Raw genomic sequence first — 16,855 nt, forward strand, 5'->3', positions numbered from 1 at the left:
ACCAATGTGATGGTGGAGGAAAGAAAAAACTGATGGTATTTCTGGTAACACTTGTTTGACTAAAGGAAGTTCTAGAAAACCAGCCTGCAGATCAGAGTGTCACAAAATAAACCTCTTCTCAGTAGGATGGTTATAGGCAGGCAGATGCCTATAGGAAACACACTGAGTATCTCCTGGGAAAACTGGGTGTTCCCAAAGGACAGCTGGCAAACTCAGTGAGCAGAAGCTTAGAGGTGGCCAGTAAGGAATAATAAATTTGAGAGTCACTGTGTACTTGCAGCTGTGTATCAGTCAAGAACTGGAGTGTGGAGTCTCTTTGTCAAATTGTGGATTAAAGAGGGAGAGGGAGAAATTGCTGCCCAAGGCTCAAGGAATAGATAAATCCATGAGGTGCAGGCCCTCTTTGTTTCTGGTGTCTCTCCACCTGTATAGGCAGACAATTATTAAGTCCTCTATGGAGCCACGTCCTCATCAGCACCGCTCGTTCTCTCCCCAGCGATCAGATCTCCATGTCATCCAGCCGTGCCCAGCAGATGCACGCCTTCTCGTGGATACGCAACACCCTGGAAGAGCACCCCGAGACATCCCTTCCCAAGCAGGAGGTCTATGATGAGTACAAGTGAGTGCCATGCGTACGGCTTTAGCCGGTGCAGTGTTCTGTGACACTGACTCTGCACGTGCCCCTCTGGTGTGTGTGGACACTTGATGGACCATGCTGCTGTACCTGAGGATGCAGTAGCTGCTCTGTGGCAAACTATATTCATTACTACTGCCTCTGGAGATAAGACTGTGATGTTTAAATTGTGCATTACATGTACAGTTGCTGAAGGAAAGGTACAAGTATTTCTTAACAAGTGAATATCAGTATCAGGTGAATGAATGAATATTGGGTTTGTTTTGTGCAGTGGCACAGGTAAAAAGCATCAGTTACTATCTTACAATGTGTGTTAGTCTGCTTGTTTACATACCTGTATGACTGCCTTAACAAGGGTGAGGGGTTGAATTGTTCCCCATAGATGCAGCTGTTTTGCACATATGATCTTGCCCATCGCACCTTTCTTTCCAGAATAATGCATAAATATTGGACATTCCTGCAGCAAACCTGATTTCAACAGAGGCACAATATATCTGAATATGTATGAAACCAGTAACCAAGGCCACTGTGAGTCTGTGTTGTCAAGTCTCAAAGCTACCGTGTAATGAGGAAGCGATTAGAGGCAAGGGAGAGGGAGCTGTCTGATGAAAGTTGGATTTGAATTCATTTACAGAACATACCCCATGGGGGAGGGGGAAAGAAATAATCATCCTCAGTCCAGTTGCCTGAAGATGAGTAACAGATTTATGATCTAGTATGAATATTTCCATAATCTGAACAATTACTGTAATTTGCAAGGAGCTGAATCCCTTCACCTCCTAAGTGCCCACAGGATTCACCCCATAGTAATTGTTATTGCAGGGCTGCCTTCTGCAAATACCTCTTTTTAATTAACTCTCTCTGCTGAAGTGTTTTACTCAGATTGAGCTGAAGCATGATGGCATTGGCTTGCCTGGGGTAGATAAACATGTACACACCTATTTCTGAGCTCCTGCACGGCCAGGAGCGGTGACGCAGCCTGGCAGTGCAGCCAATGGCACAGACACGCTGCGGTGGCCAATCCCCGAGCAGCAGCCGCTCGCGCAGACACAGCAACAGCGGCAGCTGCTGTGCGGGAGAGAGATGGGAGCGTTATTCTTAAATATATTTCTTATTAAATAATTTATGGCCTGCTTCAGCAACAAATCTGCTTGGCTTCCATGCTGTGCCAAACTGCAGATGCCCGGAAATATCATCATCTACAGATTGTGGAGTGTGAAATTTGGATGGCTTTGTATGTAGCTGCATCAAGTATTTGTGTATTGTATTTTTTTTTTCCCCTAACAAAATAAGGGTGGTAAGCAAATATTCAGGAAAAATATCAAATGTTTGGAATCTGTTCTCCTTTGAAAGCTTCTGTTCTGTTTTTAAAACATTCCGTTTCTTTGAATATTTGCATGAGCTATTCTTACACACAAAAGGAGAAGCAGTCTTGGAGTGGGATGTGGGGAACAGGCATATAAATATGTGAGTTCGTTTTGATATGTCCTTTTTCTTTACCTAAGGGTGCTAAGACCTCGCAAAACTCAGTTCCGTTATATTAACCAGTTACCATTTCTCTCTTCTGTGTGCAGAGATGGATCTTGCATGAGCTCACATAAGCAAGCTTATGCACTCTGCATGTGTAAACCAAAAATGCAAGACTTCAGAAGACTGCTGCATCATACCAGCATCTTCATTCCTGCCATAAATTTTGGTCAAATAAATCTTGCAAAACTACCAGCCTTCTGCATCACCTTCCGTTTTTTTTTTTCTATGAAGAGGGAAAGACAGAAGCTTGCACTCCACACAAATTCACCATTGGCAAGTGCTGATAGTGTTTTCAGCTCCTCCACATTTCAGTAGCCCCTTCTCTCTGGGCTTATTCAATACAGTGACTCTTCTTTGTGTTTTGTTACTCTTCAATTTAAGAGTGAATTCATGTTTCTAACTGGATAAAAGTGAGTGGATTCATCTTTCTTTTGAAAGGGATAAATTAAAAATGCATCACAATATAAGGCAATAGCACTTGGGAAGGCTTGAGAGCTTGCAGCTGAGTTTTAGAAAGGTAGATGGGAGCTGGTTCACCTCTTGTTGGTGCTGTGATGCTGCTTGTACTGACAGAATACTTTGAGCTTTAAGAGGCTGGGTTTCTGTTGGGTCCTCAAAGTTCTTCTGCCATCTTCCTCTGGGAGTTATGTGGGAATACAGGCTGGAAAGTATGGGAGCTCAAGGGGAGGTGCCCATCATGTTATCCAGCATGCAGTGAATAGATGCTGTTTCCCATTAGATCCTTTCAATGTTTTCACGAAAGTCAATTTTACTTGGGTATCTTGTCCCTATTAGAAAACATCCTTCTGCGCACAGCCATGTGTGGATTTAGCTGAGTTTAGACAATTAGGATTTCAAATCTATATGCAGTCCTGCAGTACTTATGCAGGCAAAATCCTTACTTGCCCACAAAATTATTTGTTGAGCCTTCAGTAAACACTTGAGTCCTCTTATTTTACTTTACTGCTGTGACGTAAGGGATAAAAGTCATGCATATTTAAGTTTGGTGTCCTGAAGATTCACTTGATATGCTTAATATGGATTAGGAGGTCTTTGAGTCATCCTGTATCTCTTTCCTTTAGTCTGTAAATCATTAATCCTTGCTTTACTGACTGCTAGGCCACTTGGTGCCACCTGATGCTTAGATTATATGCACTAAGTGTTAAGAATATTAACCAACAAGTTAGAAGAATATTCAGATGTTAACACAGAAGAGGTCAGTAGGTTTAGCATACGATGTCTGGTGAACACATAAAGGACACAAGGTACATACTAATCTTGTTGGGTGGTGCTTATCCAGGGCTTTTATATAATATTCTCTGATAGGAATAGGATGGGACCTGTTGTGTTGCAAAGTCTAGTCCCATGTCATAAGCAACTACCCATATAATTCCTTTGAAAGACAGTCAAACTCCCCTTAAAGCACTTTTTTCTCACCTCTGCTGCTGCTCCTGGGAGTCTGACCTGCAATTTCATTTCTTTACTGGTTTTGAGACATCTGGTTCCCATCCTACCTGATTATAGGGATGCATTTATGTGCCAGCATTATTCGTCAGCCTAATGAGAGCCTACGTCTTTCTGAGGCTCTTGACTCTAACCCATTTTTGGAGATGAGTTGTTTTGGGGATTGGATAAACCAAGAATTCTATTTTGTTTCATTTGATAGGTTCTTTATCATTTGCTATTCATGCTGATTTTTTCTGCTCAGGAAGCTGTGTAAGCTGGGCTGTATAGCCTCTCTTCATCAGCTTTTTGGTTAATTTTTTTGGTGTTTTAATTCAGGTGAGCTGCCAGTGTATTTTATGTTTGGAGTACATTCAATTCGAAGATCCTACCCAAAAAAAAAAAAAAGGCACCTTTTCTGCTTATCATGTAGCGGAGCTCTGTACAAAGGAACAAAGAACCGCGTGTCCATTGTCATTCCTGTCTCTGCTTAGGCCTTCCCTCCCCCAGTCTGTTTCCCACCCACCCTTCAAAGAGCAAAACAGCTCCTGGGCTCAGCGATGTGCCAAGAGTGCAAGTAGCAGAGAGAAGAGCTTCAGGGAAGACACTCCTGGTATGTCCTGTCAAGTCAATGAGAGACTGCAGATGGACATGGAGGGTTCTGGGCCAAGCCAGGAGGGGGAGGGGCCGTGTAGGATGATCTGTCTGAAGACTGAAATTCCATGATAATACTGATAGCTCAGAATCTACAGGCTTGCAGGAGCTTCCACTGGGGATATGAGGGGACCATTTAGACTGTATGTTTTTGCTGCTAGCAAGTGATTGTCTTACAGCAAATGTGCTAGACTTGAGGAATGGTAACTTTATTCCCTTTTAATTTATTTATTTTCTCTTAAGGGGGAAATAATTTTAACTTTGAAGTTAATTGTAGGTCCCTATTCCTGGTGTTTTGCTAGCTTGTTTTTTTTTTAACTTTATTTTGCTGACATTGTTGAGTTTCAATCAAAGATACTACTGCCTATGGCAGAGAAATTCAGAGAGTTCTCCTTTGAATGGTATTTGAGATTTAAAGTTTTGTAATCAGCATTGGTAAGCAGCAAAGGCCCTCCATTCAGGAATTTTTCAGACTAGAGTTTGAATCCATGGAAGCCTGGCGAGATGCAAGGGACAAAAAGCACAGAGATCTATTTATTAAACACAGAGCAATGTCTGATTCCTATGAGGGTACAGTGAGGCAGCAGAGAATTCCTTTGTAATAACTTCAAAGGGACATAGCTAGAAACCAGCTTCTGTGATTGACATACGTTGAAATGAAATGTGTTGGTATATAAATTGGATATAAAGCTTCTTGATGTTCTACATAGAAAGTAGACTGATGCCTGACTGTGTACCAGTTGTAGGCAATGTATCGTGGTTTGGACAGAGTGGCCCTGGAAGTGGTGGGGAGGCTTTGCAGGGGAGTGTCAGCACCTAAGAGCATAAATGTTGCTGTTTGTCATCATCAAAATCATTAAATCCGTGGTTGTACTTTCCAAGTGGAGGACACCAACATACGACCAGGGTAAAAGCAGCAGATACTTGCTCTGTAGTAACTAATATTTTTACTGAGAAGGTAAAGGCAGTGGTGAAAGAAAATAAATCTCATAAACACATAAATCTCAAGAAATACATACAGCTTTCTACAGACTACAACTTGAAGAGAAGACATTTTGACTGGATGCAGATCGTTACTAAGTGATGCTGGGGGTGAAGCATCTGTTTCAGACTGCTGCTTTTTCTTTGCATCTGCCTGAGTTTCTGGGGTTGGTTTGTGTGTATGTACCTGATTAGGGCAGAGGCAACTGAGGGGTGTGAAGTCATTGTTTCTCTGCACTCTTGCTGATAACCACACTGATCATGTACAGTCACCTTTTCAGAGGCAGGTTGTTTTTGTGTATTGCTGATAGGACTTCTCACAGGAAAGGAGGTCGTTGCTATCTCCCCTTTCTACTCTCCCCTTTCTACTTCTCACGGGAAAGGAGGTCGTTGACACTGGCTGTTGGAAATCTCACTGAGAAGGTTTTATACTGGTACATTTTAGGCCACAGCACATCAATGGCTGTGCAACAGTGCAAGGAGTTGCTGTCTTTGTGCAGCCTTTGTGCAGCACTTCCAAAGCAGGTCCTGGTTTTCTCCGTTGCTTTGTGTTTCTGATTTTCCAGAACATTCACCTTTTGCAGCAAAATCAACAATTCTTGTTCTCTGCCTCAAGAATGTAATTTTTAAAATGTCTCATATGCTGAATCAGAATTCTTTTTGCTGCTTTTGAGAACTGAAGACAGATAACATTTTGCTAGAACAAGTAAAGATGGCAAAATAATTATGTTTTGTTTCTTTATTCCCATGTATCATCAGGCTGTATACTGAGTTGCATGATGATCTTCAATTGCAGCAGCAGTTGGAATCTCTGTTAATTTAGGACTGTTAAATAGGGTTGTCTATAATCAAGCATCTCTCATAGTTCAGTAGAGCCACAGTGGTAGGAGGACTGTGTCCTCAGTATGTGCTTTTGTTACACCTACAAAGCTGATTCCCTGGGAAGGCATCTTTTAAGTTTAGTTCTGTTGAGGTCTACTAAATAAAAATTGTATATGCAAAATCTTTCTCTGGACACTGGCACATCTCTTACCTACTGCTTTTCAAATATTCCTGCAAGCCCTACCACACTCAAACTGTGCTTCTGGCTAGAGCAGGGTCTCTGATTTATTATGTCCTGGAATATGTGAATTGAAACATATGCTTCAAACTGAGATGTGGAGTAAATCTCAACTGTGCTCTAGATAGTGCCACTGCTTGTTATGTCTTCACATGACTTGTCTTTGAACTCGGTAGAGAACAAGGCAAAAACTATGATATTAATAGCTCTGTTTATACATTTTTAATGCATTCAATTCGTGGTGGATAGCTTCATTAATGTTAAATGTGGTTCTAAATATGGATGGGGATAAGTGTTTTCTTTTGAAAACCTTTGGAGTCTAGCATGTAGGCTGGCCTCTTGTATTAACGATGATTCCATTCACGCTTTCTTTCTCTTTGTTGCAGGAGCTATTGTGACAATCTTGGCTACCACCCATTAAGTGCTGCTGACTTTGGAAAGATCATGAAAAATGTCTTTCCAAATATGAAGGCCCGTCGTCTAGGCACAAGAGGCAAATCAAAATATCCTTTGTTAGAATGCTTCTCAGTAACTTGTTCTGCTCTTGCCTGGAGATCATCTGTCATTGTGGCTTAACTACTGGCTAAATGTAGAAGTAATGTTGACTAAAAAATGCCTACACTTTTCCAATGTTCTTTAAAAAATATTAGTTGCAGTAGTGTTAGGTTGCAAGATATAACTTTGGAAACAAGTACTTAAATTTAGGTTCTGACAGTTGTCACAGCAGCAAGGCATCAAAAAAGTATTATAATTTAGTGCAAAAGAGATATTGGAATAAAGGAACCAAAACTATTAGTGATTTTCAAACCAGTTTTTTCATCAGTCAGAATTTTTCTTTTCTGAGCTGAGAATTACACCTTCCCATGAGAGCCCTTAGAGGCCATGGTGACGTAATGTCCTACCTGCTGCATCCTGACGTGCTGGATAGGCAAAGCCCCTGCAGTAAGTGGGGGAGGGAGAGCATGGAAAGGCTAAAAGGCATTGAGGTGCTTATATGCCCTAATAAAAAACCACCCAAAAGAAGTAACAGTAACGATATGAATGTGCTGTGGTACTGGCCTTTGCCAGGTCTCACTTGAAGCATGCACTTAGAAAATTAAATGCTAGCAGGCAGCCCAGAATTGCCTGTCTTCCATTGAGGGAAAAAGCCTTCCATGCTGTAGTAAATGGAGAAGTTATGTGTCGGTTAAACTGTTTCATAAAATACAGTGTTGGATTATCTAGCAGTGAAATCTGAAACTTAGTACTCATGTTTGGATAGAGCTAGAAAAGTGTTAAGGAAGAACTTGTACAATGTAATTGTAGCTTGACCCAGGGGATCTCTTTAAGTTCTATTTCCAATGTTTCTAATTCAGAATTATCAAAATGTGACCTTGTCTCATACCTGCTGTAATTCCCAGGCTCCTTAGATTTCTTTTACTGTAATTATGCTCCATCCAGGTTAATGCAAGCAGTTGCAAACTCCATGGCCTAGGAAAGAATACATATTTACAGAATGTGAAAAATTAGTGATCCTGGAAAGGAGTTGTGTGTCATGGAGAAAAGACAGTGTGTGTCAAGTCCCAGACGATGCTGTAGAAAGGAAAAAAAAAAAGGCTGATTTGATTTTTAGACCTATAAACAAGTGAGTACAAATAATAAAGGGAGCATATTTTTGTGTACCAAAATGATGAGAAAAAGTCTGTCTTAATTTTTCTGGAAAAATATAATCATGGATGAGGAAAGAGTGTCTCAAAATAGTGTGAAATTTTAGGAAAAAATGCACTCATCGGGCTTTTTACCTTGTCCTGGGAAACTTCAGTTTGAGGAAGTCCTTCAGGAGAAGGAAACAAAGTAGAACCTAAGTTTGAGAATGCATTTTTTAATAGTGATTGACTTTTTTCTTTTTTTTTTATTGATTGTCCCAACTTGTTTTAGAAAGAGAATTTAGTCAAAATTTATGTTACTGATTTGAATATTGAGTAGGTAATTGAAGCTGCCTGGAATGGTTTGGTGCTTGTTCTAAGTCTTCAAATGAAGTTAATCATACCCAGCATCTCTGCATGGATTGAGAAACCCAATGACCTGGCCAAGAATGCAGCCACTGATAGACTTTTGATTCTGACTGACTGTGAGATCATGCTAATGACAGGAATTCTTAGTTCTGCGTTGAGTTTACTTTTGAAGCTTATGAGGGTTATCAGAGGAATTACTGCCCTTCTCTCCTATCCCCCAGCTAACAAGTAGACAATGTAGACCTTAATTGTTGTTCACATATTGCTACAGTGGACTGAGGAAGAAGGCTTTTGTGCACATGCCAACACTGCCCAACCTTGACTTTCATAAAACTGGAGATGGGGTATGATATATATTTGCTTATTTATATATATTTCTGCAAGCTAGCATTTATTATGCTGTTTTTATGTTAGAATCTTTCAAAACGAAGTGAAGATCTTTGCAGCTTTTAAGATCTTTCTTTATGACTCATATTCTGAATCAGCATTTAATGTTTTTTTCTGTAAAGTTCATGATGTATTGCAATACTCTTAAACTAATTTAGGAGCTGAGGTAGACGTCCAGAGTGTTCCTATCCACTGTATACATGTTTTAAACTCTGATTCTGTTTTACTTTTACTGTATTTTTTTAAGTCAGTGCTAAGGAAGAGATACTCCAGTGAAAGAAGCAGTTCCTGGGTAGTAGTGACTACTGAGCTGACAAGACTCTGTTTACAGGGGAAATCAATTGTTGGTGCTCCAAATATTAGGATTCTGTCTGTGATTTTCTTCCAGGAATGTCAATTCCATATAATGCCTTTGGAAACAATCCGTAGATTATTGTTAAGACATTTAATTTTGAAAGATACTGGGTGTTGTGATCTCATTATCATAATTTCATGTAAAACTGTGAACATACTACTCCAACTTCTGATGTGATTCTGATAATAATTTGCTTTCTATTTTTGTTTTCATGCCTTAATGACCCTTATTAATTAAAGGAACCTTTCCTCCTTTGTTTGTTTGGTTTAGTTGGATGGAGCAGAGCCATCGGGGCAGCTGCAAAGTGCGGATGAGGAAGTCGTCTCTGCAGCCTGCCGCCTTGTTTGTGAATGGGCCCAGAAAGTGCTGAGCCAGCCTTTCGATACAGTCTTGGAATTGGCTCGTTTCCTTGTCAAAAGTCACTATATTGGTACCAAGTCAATGGCAGCTTTAACAGTAATGGCAGGGGCACCAGCAGGTAATGAGATAATGCTGAATGTTGAAATGGGGGATCTTCCTGCGGAGAGTAGTAACAGCTTGGTTTGAGAAAGCACTTTTCTCTTCAGGGCAAATTTTAACACTGACTCTGAGCATTCAGCATTCATTTATGTGATTTTAGTCACATTGCTGAAAATTACTGTTCTTGATGGTCATCTGGGTAAAGATTTGAAAATCAGCACCGGTCTCAGGTTTAGGTGGTGATCCTCCCATTCCTCTGGTGAGGATCCTGGTCTTTTAAAGCACTTCAGGGCGTGTGACCTTCAGGGCATGTGAGTAATCGTACTGAACTTAGATACTTGGCTAGAGCAGGAGTTTGGTGCTACTACAGTGCTGGTTTGTAGATAGACTGCTGGTGTAGCTGTGTTTCTATCTCCTAACTTGCCCTAATTTGGAAACAATTTTCTGTCAAGAGCAGATTTTTTGTGTGGTTTGTTTCCTTCTGCAAGCTCGAAATCAGTCACTTAATTATTTAGTGTGTTTTGATGACCACGGATAAAGTAAATTACAAAAATGAAGGATGAGAAGGGAAATGCAGATGCACAACATGCCCCCAGACTTCCCTCTGAGAAGTTCTGACTAGGCCTATCAAGCAAACGGGCTTGTCTTAAGATCAAGGCCAACCTCTTGAGACAGTTTTAAATGGACAGTGGTGTTCAGGTGATCCCCTTCTGGATCATGTTCTTTTTCCTTCCAGCTCTCTGTCCTTTATTCCAACTTGGACCTGACAGGTGGCAGTGTTGGGTTTTGCTGCTTGTATGCTCCATCGTGACTTAATGCTTGGCTACATTGGTTCTGCTTTCCGTGCTGCTAGAAGGGACACTCAGTGTATGGACAGCTCTTCAACTCCTGTAGCTTCTCCTCCTCACTTCATTCAAGAAAAGATGGTTTCCTTCAAGGAAAAGGGCAGTTACTTCCAGTGCATGCCTCTATGGCTTGGATGGCCATTTTAGAAGAGGTTCTTCCTAGGATGACAAAAATAATTCCATTCCTCTTGCAGGGAACTACGGTGTCTCTGTGCATTAACTGAGGAAGAAACAACTTTTACCCTCAAAGAAAAGTTTGAGGGTTTTTTTCTTATCAATATTACTTGCCCATATAGAAGAACTGTGCGCTAGTAATTGCAATATATTTGGGCATTTTGCCGCTCTGCAAAGAAGAAATTGTGGAAGTGGAGACATGATGTGACATTCAACCTCTCATGGTACATTCAGCCTGCTGCTGAGAGAGTGGGCTCCCAGATCACAGTTCCTAAGCATGTGCTGGCCATCAAAACCAATTACTTGGGTTTAGTATTGTAAAATTAGTTTCAGTAAAACTAATAATGTAGTAAAATGGTGTTGATTAATTTGTAATTAGGAGTAATTTTAAAGCTCTGTAACCTCAAAGTGTAAATGAAACAATGTTAAAGCATTTCTAAAGACGTAGTTCAGCAAGGTTATTTGGTCTCTAAAGAGCATGCTAATCCTCTTGACTGTTAATAAACAGAAGGTCATAAATGTGAGGTGATTTTATAAGGGAAATTTAGTACTAGCTGCACAGAGGACACTAAGTCTGTTTTCTCCCTGAAAGCAGCACTTGCCTTCTTTGTAATCAGCAAAGTAATTTCTCCAGAAAAAATGTTCTCCCATTCTAATTTCCATTGTTTTTTGAACTTTTTCTGGTTTTTTTCTTTTTTTTTTTCTGAACACTTCTCTTTTTGCTGATTTTCCCCATTATCCCTGATCACACAGAGGTTTTGATCCATTCTGATATTAGATGCACTATATTTAATGCCTTGCCCATTAGATAATGTCATCTGCTTAAAGCTGCTCCTCTGTGACACAGACCCACGGCTTTCTGAAAACATTTTTCATTTAAAGCTGCCTTAGAACAGGTAACAAAACAAAACCACGGCAAGTGCAGGATTTTAAAGGCTCATCTGAAACGTGCCCGCCGCCCTCTGCTGCCAGTTCAGTGAAATGCACCGGGCTGAGATTGTGCTGACACACAAGTTGCCATTTCACATTATTAGAAACAAGACGCCCATACAGAGTATTTTAGCAGCTAATGCCCAGCTTGTCTAATAGACAGAGATTTTGCCACAAATGTGGGAATCAACTGAAGCTGAATAGATTTAAACATGAAGTGGATGGTAGCAACTCATGGAGGAAGTGTTCCCAGAATGGTTTTGGAGATGCCTGCCATATATTATCTGTTAGATGTAGAAGTGTCACCACAGCAGACAGGGTATGTTTGGTTGTAATTTGTTCTCCTTCTTTTGTTTTCAGGAATAAAAGGGATCCCCCAGCCCTCAGCTTTTATACCTACTGCTGAAAGTAATTCTTTTCAACCACAAGTGAAAACTCTGCCATCTCCTGTTGATGCTAAGCAGCAGCTGCAGCGTAAGATCCAGAAGAAGCAGCAAGAACAGAAACTGCAGTCTCCTTTGCCAGGAGAGTCTCCAGTAAAGAAAACAGAAGGCGCTGCAACCAACGGTGTGACCAGTATATCTAATGGAAGTCCTGCCATTCTGTCCCCTCCACCTATTGGCATTGTTGTGGCTGCTGTCCCCAGCCCCATACCGGTAATGCTCTCCAGCAATTCTCTAGAGAATCCACCCTATGCAAAGGTTGTACATTGCCAGTAGCTAAGCAGTGGTGTCAGTGGATTAGAACAGTTTCCAGTCAAAGGCTTGGGTGCCTTGATGCTTTTCTGTCTGCATTGTGTTATAGCTCATTAGTTACAGGATTGATACAGAAGCACCAGAATTCTGATCATGTAACGTAGGCCAAGTTCATCTTTGAAGTCATTAAAGTGAGCCTGGACATGAAGTTTAACCAGATGAGAGAGCTGACACCAGTTGTGTGGGTCACTCAGGCCTTAATATGGAATCTAAATTGCCTTTCATTGGCCCAGTGCATTTAGTGACAGGTACAATTTTATTTTGAATGAATGTCTGTAGTACAGAACATTTTTGTCTTTCAGCCTTATAAAATTGGGCTAGGGAGCACAGGAAGGTTATTTGGTTTTAAGATGTTCACTGTGCTGTTCATTTTGATAGGTAAGCCAGTTTTTCTGCCTGATAGTGAGTTTGTATTTAACTCACTTTTGAAACCTTAACAATGAGCAGTATTTTGAACACATCCTCTCCTCTTTAGCCTTTGTATGTCTGTCTTTTTGTCCCAGGTGGTGAAGGATTGTATGAGAGTGACCCTTTTCTTTAGCAGAAGAGCAGACTAGTGCATTCAGTGCCTCATGCCTTAAAAATAGAAGGCATATGTCTGTCTACCAATCCTTAGGCAGAGAAATAGAAATTGTCTTGGACAAGTAGAAGAACTTACTTTGTTTCAAACTGACTTTCACTACCTTTGGTGTATTGAGCTATGTTGTCTTTCACCTTTGAAATGCTTGTGGCTGAGATCATGTGTGGGCTTTGGGACCTCTCGCTTCATTACCACACCTTTTCTCTTTCTCTCTTTACAGGTGCCAAGAACCAGGCAGTTGGTGACATCTCCAAGTCCTATGGGATCGTCTGATAGCAAGGTCCTGCCGCTCAATGTTCAGGTGGTCACTCAGCACATGCAATCAGTCAAGCAGCCACCAAAGACTCCCCAGAACGTTCCCGCTAGCCCTGTGGGGGACCGCTCTGCCCGGCATCGCTACCAGCAGATTTTACCCAAGCCAGCAAGCACCAGTGCTCTCACCATCCGCTCTCCCACGACGGTGCTATTTACCAGTAGCCCAATCAAGACTGTTGTGCCAGCTCCACATGTGAATTCCTTAAATGTGGTAAAAATGACAGCAATATCTCTTGCCCCGAGCAGCAGTAGTGTGCCCGTCAAACAGACACCTTCAGTTAGCACTAGTGCAGGAGCAGTGGAAGAAGGGAGGACTGGTCCACAGATCAAAAATGGATCTGTTGTTTCACTTCAGTCTCCAGGATCCAAACCTAGCACTGCTGTAGCTACGCCTGCAGTTAAGATCAAAACGGAACCAGAAGCACTGCTGGATGAGAACTCTGCACAGGGTCAAGAGAGCTCTGACGTGTCTAAATCCATAAAGGCAACCCCTGACCTGCCTCCTGCACAGCTAATTAATTTTGAGGTTGCAGCCTTGAAGGTTTCAATGGATGATGTCATGGAGCTAAAGCCAGGTAAGGGCTGTGATCAGGAAGCTGAAGAAGCAGGGACCAAATATAAGACACAGTCTGATGAAATCACACCAGTTTCTTCAGCAGGCAATAATCAAAGCACTCTTAAGCTTACAGTTGCCAGTCAAAACTTGTCCAGCACCAGCATCAATTCACCTCCTACTGGTGAGTCTATGATTAAAGACAAAACATGCACTAAAAGTCCAAGAAAGCGACAACCTTCCACACTTCAGGATTCCCAGTTACCACCTGTAAAGAAACCACTAGTGGAGCAGTTTGCAACTGGTAATGCTGTGGAGAGTCAAAAAGCTAACAATGTTAAGAAGGCTCTGAAGGTTGGATCATTAGCTAACAGTGACAATACAGCAACACTTGCTCAAGTTCCCATCAAGGTACCCGTGACAGTACCTGTACCTCCTACAGCTGCTGCAAACTTAGCAACAGACCTTTCTTTGAGCACCAATTTAAATACCTGTGATCCTGCTTTAGAACAGCAGCTTGCATCAGCTTCATCTCCAGATATAAAAGTAAAATTGGAAGGAAACTTGTTTATCATAGAAAATGATTCAAAATCTGATGGCAGCTTCAACCCAAATACATGGCATCATATCACCAAAACCTCTGACTTTGCATCTGTGAATTGTGATCAGCAGCAAGATATCAGTGTTATGACTATTGCTGGGCACTCTGGCTCTAGTGACTTACAGGAATCCGCGTGGGAGCCGGTGCACTGCGAAGGTATACAGCAGGATGTGTACAGCCAGCAGTTACAGAGCCAGATCCAGGACTCCTTGGATCAAATACAAGCACAGTCTTCAAATCAGTTACCTCTGCAGTCTGAGCTGAAAGAGTTTGAGCATACAGTCCCTCAGTCAAATGAAAACTTCTTTTCATTTGATGATGACCTTACCCAGGACAGCATTGTGGAGGAGCTGGTGCTCATGGAGGAGCAAATGTCCATGAATAATTCCCATCCTTATAGTGGTTGTCTAGGAATGACACTTCAGAGTCAGGCTGCAGCTCAAGGAGCTCCCGTATCATCTCATCCAAGCAGCACGCACTTTTACCATTCAATCCATAACAACAGCACTCCAATTCACACCCCAACTCCCACTCCCACCCCAACTCCCACTCCCACCCCAACTCCAACACCCACCTCCGAAATGATTGCTGGGTCTCAGAACATGTCTCGAGAGAGCCCTTGTTCAAGGCTGGCTCAGACGACTCCCGTAGACAGTGCCCTAGGAAGCAGCCGGCACACGCCCATTGGCACACCCCATTCCAACTGCAGCAGCAGTGTCCCTCCAAGTCCTGTGGAATGCCGAAACCCATTTGCATTTACTCCCATCAGCTCTAGTATGGCTTACCACGATGCCAGCATCATATCAAGTAGCCCTGTGAAGCCAATGCAGCGGCCTATGGCTACCCATCCCGACAAAACCAAGCTCGAGTGGATGAATAACGGCTACAGTGGGGTTGGTAATTCCTCAGTTGCAAACCATGGCATCCTTACAAGCTACCAGGAGCTGGTGGAAGATCGCTTCAGGAAACCTCACGCTTTTGCAGTTCCCGGCCAGTCATACCAGTCTCAGCCACGCCACCACGACACTCACTTTGGTCGCGTGACTCCTGTTTCACCTGTGCAGCACCAGGCAGCCCCTGTCAGTAGCACTACCAAGCAGGAGGGCTTTGCTGTTCCTGCTCCTTTGGACAACAAAGGAACTGGTTCATCTCTCAACAACAGTCTGAGATGCCGGAGTGTGAGCCCTGCTGTCCATCGCCAGCGTAATCTCAGTGGGAGCACCGTTTACCCTGTGTCAAATATACCACGTTCTAATCTGACACCTTTTGGAAGTCCAGTGACTCCCGAAGTTCACAACGTATTTGCTAATATCCATGCAGACACCAGTGCCAATAACATAGCACAGAGAAGCCAGTCAGTCCCGTTGACTGTGATGATGCAGACGGCCTTCCCGTCTCTTCAGAAACAAACAAACACTAAAAAAATAACCAATGTGTTGTTAAACAAACTTGATTCTGATAGTGATGATGCAGTGAGAGGTTTGGGAATGAACAACATGCCCTCAAATTACACAGCCAGGATGAATCTCACTCAGATTTTGGAGACATCCACCACTTTTCCTAGTGCCAACCCACAAAGTATGATCAATTCCAGCACTTCAGTTTATGAATTCCAAACACCAAATTACCTCACAAAAAATAGCAGCACCGATCAGATCAGTTTTTCTTCTGGAGATAACCAAGCACAATCAGACATCGGAGAGCAGCAATTAGATTTTAGCAGCACTGTAAAAGACCTTTTAGGGGAGGACAGTCTGCCGACAAACCAGCAGCTGGTGAATCAGGTGGCATCAGATCTCAATAACGTTGCATCTGTCTTTCCCAGCGACATCAGGTTGTCTTCCGAGCTCTCAGGCAGCATTAACGATCTGAACACTTTAGACACAAATCTACTGTTTGATCCAGGTCGTCAGCAGGGACAAGATGATGATGCTACACTGGAGGAATTAAAAAATGACCCCTTGTTTCAACAAATCTGCAATGAATCCATTAACTCAATGACTGGATCAGGTTTTGAGTGGATGGAGAGTAAGGATCATCCTGCTGTTGAAATGTTGGGTTAATCTTGTTTTATAATATGTATGTAGCACACTGTATCTAAAAGACAGACGTATTGTATTTGTCTTAATGGAAGTGCCTCCCGCAGCAGAAACACTTGCTATGTATTGTGGCATTTTTTAAAAAAGTTTGCTGTACCTGTTGCTCATTCTTCAGTAAGGAAAAGGCAGTCTTACCAATTTTAAACAAATCTCTGAAGGTGATGGGCTATCAAAGAGCCAGTATTAAATTTTGAATTTTGGAGTGTTTCCCATTCAACATTTCTTGTTTTAGCAAATAAAGAAGTGGTTAATGGCAGCCAGTGATGACAGCTATGGTTGATGCTTTGGGAGGGTTTTAATTCAAGCTTGTTAGTAGGCTTTCCATACTTTGTATTGGTTGTTACTTCTTAGTAGGTGATCTTTACTGACCTTTGTCATCCAGGTTTGAAATGCAGGGTGCCTGCAGGTAGGTAAGGTGGTGGGGAGTGGGTACAAGTGGACCAGGTGACATGCAGATGCCTGATCATTGTGTAGCTGTCTGGAGCTCTGCTCGATGGTGAACTTCA

At 42.1% G+C, this 16,855-nt stretch overlaps 1 protein-coding gene across 1 annotated transcript in view; it reads left to right on the top strand.

Moving 5' to 3' along the window:
- The window catches only part of RFX7 (regulatory factor X7), a 45,931-nt gene extending 29,375 nt beyond the window's left edge, over positions 1-16,556 (top strand). Inside the window, exons 4-9 of the mRNA XM_053988619.1 lie at positions 497-619; positions 6,689-6,805; positions 8,556-8,640; positions 9,309-9,516; positions 11,807-12,102; positions 13,002-16,556. Coding sequence (XP_053844594.1) covers positions 497-619; positions 6,689-6,805; positions 8,556-8,640; positions 9,309-9,516; positions 11,807-12,102; positions 13,002-16,313 — 4,141 coding nt within the window. The 3' untranslated portion in view covers positions 16,314-16,556. The remainder of the gene's footprint in view (positions 1-496; positions 620-6,688; positions 6,806-8,555; positions 8,641-9,308; positions 9,517-11,806; positions 12,103-13,001) is intronic.
- The last annotated feature ends 299 nt before the right edge of the window (positions 16,557-16,855 follow it).

This window comes from Vidua macroura, chromosome 12 (assembly GCF_024509145.1).
Source record: "Vidua macroura isolate BioBank_ID:100142 chromosome 12, ASM2450914v1, whole genome shotgun sequence".
Taxonomy (NCBI): Eukaryota; Metazoa; Chordata; class Aves; order Passeriformes; family Viduidae; genus Vidua; species Vidua macroura.